Source organism: Hylaeus anthracinus, unplaced genomic scaffold, assembly GCF_026225885.1.
Source record: "Hylaeus anthracinus isolate JK02 unplaced genomic scaffold, UHH_iyHylAnth1.0_haploid 11869, whole genome shotgun sequence".
Taxonomy (NCBI): Eukaryota; Metazoa; Arthropoda; class Insecta; order Hymenoptera; family Colletidae; genus Hylaeus; species Hylaeus anthracinus.
In genome coordinates, this window is record NW_026534238.1 from 1 (window position 1) to 6,492 (window position 6,492).

General features: G+C 36.9%; 1 protein-coding gene across 1 annotated transcript; it reads right to left on the reverse strand.

Moving 5' to 3' along the window:
- Window positions 1-3,152: 3,152 nt before the first annotated feature.
- On the reverse strand, window positions 3,153-4,072 carry LOC128896633 (uncharacterized; the record flags this gene model as incomplete). The annotated part of the gene is made up of 2 exons (XM_054159990.1): window positions 4,067-4,072; window positions 3,153-3,800 (listed from the first exon to the last, which is right to left on the reverse strand). Coding segments are annotated over exons 1-2 (654 nt in total), but the record flags the coding sequence as incomplete, so codon positions are not given.
- Between the last annotated feature and the right edge of the window lie 2,420 nt (window positions 4,073-6,492).

Genomic DNA, 6,492 nt, shown 5'->3' on the forward strand with positions numbered 1-6,492 from the left:
TACCCCCCATTTCCGGCTCCTCCCCGACTTTTGGGACACCCTGTATATATAGTAAAATATAACATAAATAGATTAATATTAAAAAATATTAATATTATTAATAATGTTTGATTAATTGATGAATAAATTATGATTTTTTTTAGTGCTGAGGAATTTAAAGCTAAGAAAGTTGAAAACATGGCAATCGACTCGACTGAATCGATCCGAAAAGAAGAGTTCACCAAATATTGACCAAAAGTAAAGAATTCTGCCAAGGACAAAGTCGTCGGCTGAGCGCTAGGGGGTTGAATCGATGGAAGATGCGTAGAAACGCAACCCCAACCGCGCCCATTCTCGTTAGAATGATGTCTCCGGAAAAACTATACGACACTTTCCCGCTTTTCCCCACCTATTTGTCGCTATACCTGCGAATCAATAATCCCGAACAAGGACCAGCCTTCCTTTGACCGTAGAAATCTAAAGGCCACCCTTTGTCTGCATTCCGATTCTCGAAAGACTTGAAGGCGTCTTTTCACTCCCTTCCCCTTTATAACGTTTATGACAAGAATATTTTCATTCTGATTAAAATAAGCGACACTAATAGCAACATATCCACGCGTTTCTTAGACATCGTTCGACCTCTGTAAATGAATATATTCGACGCAGAGAATATTATGTACATGTCATGACATTCTTAAGGGCTTGTTGATATTAATACATGATTTGGTGAATTGCTTTTCATTTATTAAGTAAGAACTCTTTTTTCTTTTTCTTGCTAAAGGTTTTAGACATTTCTATAAAATGATTAGATATAGAAATGAATTCTATGCCTTAATTCTATGGCTTAGTTTTTTTTAATCACAAACCCATATTTTTTATTTCGAAATTATATTCTACGCAAAAAGATGTACAACTTTTGTTTCAAAGATTTTTGTGTAAATTCAATATTTCTTGAGGTATTTAGCTCATTTTTCATGTTCAGGGTTTCCACACGCGAGAAAACTTCTGCAATAAGTGTCTGACAGACTGTCAGACAGCAACTAGTCGATGTAAACAGTACTGCAAGTGAGCTCGTGACAGTTCCTATGCGTTCGCAGCAATTTGTCGCGAGAGCTGATTACTTGCAGATCTAAACATGCTCTAAAAAGTGTCTAGAACTTGAGAGTAAAAATTACGAGCATTTATTATAATGTTCTTAAATGAAATAGAAAACCTTCTAATAGAAAATAACGATGCCATTTTAGAAATAGAATTAGAACAGAAAAACAAAATTATCCATGGCATAAACATGAAAAATCAACTAAATGCCTTAAGAAATATTGAATTTGCAAATAAATATTTCAAAAAATAGTTGTGCATCGTTATACGTAGAACGCGATTCCGAAATACAAAATATGGGTTTTGATAAAAAAAAAGACAAACTGATCTTGAAATAACCTTGAAAACGCACACGTATTAAAAAACTAGTAGTGCCATCTAACTCCCCACTCGAAATACTAAGGGACATATGTCAGTTTATTTTTGTTTTTAAATCATGTCTTCGAGATTTTTTACAGTCTCAACTTAAAGGGGACACCCTGTATAGTAGTAGACATATTGAAGTATTGAATGAAATTTTGCCCGTTTATTTTTTTTGTCACTTTTTCCCTTGTTGATAGACATTAATTGTCAAAGCTATATTTTGATTTTTTAATGGGTAAAGAAAGGCAAAGTTCGCGTGGCTATATCAGTGAACAAAATGATTAAAACTAAACAAAAAATAAGATTAGTTAGTGTAACATGTCTACTATTATACAATATTACGTACAAATCCAAATTGACAATCCACAATTGTTTGTTATGTGAAATAAATATACATAAAAAAATCCTTGTATTTCTCATTAATATTATTAGCAGAAAAAACCTTGTAATCGTTCTTTATTTTATAGACTACGAAAAAGATTCTCAAAGAATGGTTAATTTTTCGATTGTCACAACAAGGAGATCCGTTCAATGGGTGGTGGGTGATTTAAAATTTTTATGGAGCAATCAAAATACTCGGAGGCTTCGTCTGGCCGCGGGTTTTCATTTAAAAAATGCAATCAACCAAGCATGGTCCGCGTTATCATCGTTCTTCGACGGAACAATCGGAAGCCACGAAGTCTAAACAAAAGTCTTCTATGCGTTCAATAACTGGCCACGCTTCATTACTGTTGAGCGGAAAGTTCTTGTTTGCTTATACCGATTACCTATTTTGGCCACGGTAAACTTCATCTCGGTTTGTCCCCACTCAAAGAACCTTGGAACTTTCTTGCGTTTCGATCTTAATGCGGACGAAATTCCAATTTAAGTTTCGCGACGCGTGAGAAAACCACTGAGGATCCCTTTTGCGCTTTCAGAATGTATGGTTAAATTTTTCTGTTTGAAGGTGGAATGCTTGAATAATTGAGAGAAAAGTTAAAACACTTAAAAATTCTACTGTCTAGGGTTAGGCCAATCGGTAGAGAATTAAAAGAGCGTTTTTGTGACAAAAATACTGACAGAAAACCGATTGTGCAATTACATAAAAGGGGATGCGTAGATTAATAGGTATTGTCGCACAGTGGTGGATTTCGACGAAATCCTGGGCAAAAGTGAAAAATTTTTTATCTCAATTTCACAAATCTACGTATTGGATTTTATTTATAAGCCACAATTTAAAGTAATTTTTGAGTGTAATTTCGAATTATAATCCCATACTTTGGGGGGAGAAGAGGTTGTAGTCTAGTTTAATCAAACTCACCCAAATATTTATGTTTTAAGCTAATAATAATGACGAAAAATATTACTTTTTACTTTCTGATACTTTCCTTTTAAGAAGATTCAATTTTTTTATTTCAGAATTTTCCTTTTCCTTGGATGGTATGTATATAATATTAGGTTGGGGAGTATCTTTTAACAAATTGCAGCATGATTGAATCAGTAATTTATAAAAAGACTTTTCCCCACCTCAATATGTCCCTCTTCTTCAAATATGTCCCGTTGCCTGCTCTCTGTTACAGGAGAAAGTCACCTCGTTCAAGATGGCTTCCTCACCCCTTAAATGTTATCCAAATATTTTCCAATTATCATTCTGCAATCTCCTCACGATATTCATTTTCAATTTTAATTGTTTTTTTAACATTTTTCCAATTAATTTCATTAACGCTATCTACCTCATTTCGTATTAATTCAATAACTTTCCAATCAAATTTCGGGTATCTATTTTTTCTCCTAATATTTTGTTTCAGCTGTGCCCATATCATTTCGATAGGGTTAAATATACAATAATGGGCTGGTAATCTCAGTATAATAAGCCCATGTTCTTCGGCTAATCTGTTAATTACGTATTTTTTCTTGCATGTCTTCGTTCTCATTACTTCTAAAAGCTCTTCTTTTGTATAATTTTCTTCGAAATATAAATTATTGTCGATCAGAAACTTCTGAATTGTTGATTTTGAGGACCCTTTTGTTGGAATTTTCTCTTCTTGTCTGCTGTGATATGATTCATTATCCATAACAATGATATTACGAGGTTTTATATTTGATAATAAATGGTCTTTGAACCATTTTGCGAATACATTTGCATCCATATTTTTATGGTAATCTAAATGACAGTATTCTAGTCTTTTTCCAGCTAGATATAATCCATTTTGTACCCATCCTTCTTTACTGCCGCAGTGCAATATAATTAATCGTTTCCCCTTATTTGTGGGCACTTTTGCAACGCATCTTCCACTTCTATCAACCCACCCTTTTTTTGCTGTATCATGTGTGTCGTACCAAGTCTCATCTAAATAATAAATTGTTCTTGCTTCCTGTCTCTACGCAGGAATTTGCTTTAAATATTGCGATATATGTTGTACGATTTATTCATGATCTATTATTATGGATCTTTCCATTACATTTCGAAATTTAAATCCAACTTTTAACAAAAGACCTCGTAGTGACTTTTCGGTTATTGAGATTCTTTTTTATCGCACCCTTTATAATATTATTTCAATTGTTGGTATTTCATTCTCTTTGTACGCCTTGTACACTTTTAATTTTGTTACTTTTTCTTCTCTAGGAATTAATGTTTTATACTTACCAGCATCTTTACGTAACTTCCCATACGGCATCTTTCGTTGCAAATATACACTAGCCGACAAAAAAACGGGACACTATTTTAAAACGTAATAACTCCGAGAGTCTTCAACCGATCTTCGGGAAACTTCGTGAGATTTAGTCATGAAGTGTCCTCTGGGTGTGTGCAAAGTTGCATTGACGAGGGTTGATGATAAAGGGTTAATTCACCCCCCCCCCCCCAAGGGGTAATGCAGAAAAACGGCACTTCAGAAAGGTCCAGGGGCGACGGAAGGTGGTGAAAAATTTAAAAAAACCTTTGGGGCGACTCTCCTTGATGCCTTCTACAAAATGCACCCCTTTGAAATCCCTCTCGAACAAACCCACCCCCTCCCCAAACCCACAACCTCCCACCCCCTCTAAAATCCACAATTTTTGGACGACGGTCTCGATTTTGGACTCAATGCATTCTCTGGACTCCCCTGATCCAGAAAATGCCATCACACATACCGTGGTCCCCATAGGCGCCCTTGGGGGGGGGGGGGGACAGCTTGAAAATTTTCAACCCCCTTCGTAAAAAAACACTTCCACGCATCAGAGAGCGATGAAATTCACTATGTTTGTTCTCGATACGTTAAGGATGAATGCCGAAAAGGTCCCGTTTCGAAAACTGGCCCCGGAGCTGAAGGGAGGGGGGCAGAGGAAGGGGTGGTCCACTCCCAAGTGTAAGGGTTAGAACGTTGTTTCGCTGGGTCGATTAATAGTCCAGAGCATTAGGCAGGCACAGTTTTGATGTCTTTTTCCCGCGTGAATGGCAATAAAATTCGAAAATGTCGTCTTTGGAAGAAAATCCACCCCCAACTTCAGGCCCATCTGCAGGGTGAACGACCAACCCCACGTTAACGCCGTTCATGGTATCGGATGCGCGAATGCTTTATTAACAGGTATCCAAAAATTCAGATTTTTTCAATCCCGCTTTCGTTGTTAAATCGGAGCAAATTTGAAAGATTAGTAAGACGGCCGGACGGAGTCGGCATGCAGAAGCGCCTGGCGGGTAGGCAAATCTGCCATTCTCTCACTTTCCCTGCTTAGGCGTTTCTCACACGATCGTACCGCGCTCCTACTGCCCAAGCAATAGATCAATTATCGACCGCGAAAACCACGAAACGAACGCGGTACGATCGTCCTTTATGGACCGAGTTGAAATGCGGAGGTCATGTTTACAATAGAACGAGTATTTACCAAAACGTTTCAAGACTATGTTCGAAGGAGATTCTTCCCGATCTTGCCTCGCGGGTTTAAGATATAGGGCAACGTAACTTCAACGTGTCCTCAAGAAATGAGCCCCCGAGATGCAAAACGCATTGGTTTATATACTCTAGATTTTGTTAGAAAAGCGGTAGTGGGAGTTGATTCTTATGAAATCTATGCTGCCGTACGCGGAGATGCGTAGCGGCACTTAGCTCCTATTTTTCGTGGAAATCAATCCCGCGACGCGCCTCAGTTTCTTAGTAAAACTTTACTGAAGAGCCGCGGTCACATCCGATCGAAAGGGCAAATGTCACGGAGGAGAGGTTTGATGGAAATAACGAAACAGAGTGAAGTCTCTGTACGTAACCAATAAGTAGATTCAAACAATCTAAGAGATCGACGTGTATTAAAACAGGAACTCCTCGACCAAGTTTTCCACGAATTTCAAAACGAACATATTTTCGAGCTAACGCTTTTCCTTCCTGTGATAAGGCATTGTATATTTCATTTTCCGCCATTTGATCGATACCTCAATAACTACGAAAATCATCTAGATATAAACGTTCAATTTCTCCGGGTCGACGACGATTAAAAAGTTGCAAAGATAATAGTGTGATTTCAGCATGTTTTTTCCATGTTTTGTAAGAAAATTCTTGACGCAATTTTTGGAAATACTGCGATCGCTTGCTTTTCAAAAATGAATCCAGTTTTTTAATATCATCAGTAATCGGAAGTATCACTCTTTTTCGTCGATTATTTTGAGTTTGTGTTTCAGCAACCGCTCTATTAATACTTATTCCATAATTTTCACTAAGCAGTTTTAAAAAGTCTTCCACTTTCTTTTGTTCATATTCTAGTTTTTTTTAATATATTCTTATTGTAACAAATCACCAACATGCTTTATCAATGTACCAAGGTTGGAAGCGACTGCAGAATGTTCAAAAGTACGTTTATTTTGATCAAACCAAGCAACAATCCGTACTGCGTCAATCGCATCATAAAAACGAGGCTGGAAAATGGTCAGCGAAAGTTTCTATTCGATTGTCAATTTCTTTTATATTGTTTAAGAAACGTCCAAGCAGTCGTAGTCGAGCTCGTATCATTTGATAATGATGTTGATGAGTTCCATATTTTTGGCATTGTTTATTAGCGTGCAGTATAATAAGTTCATCATACTTAATTACACGCACGACTTCATCT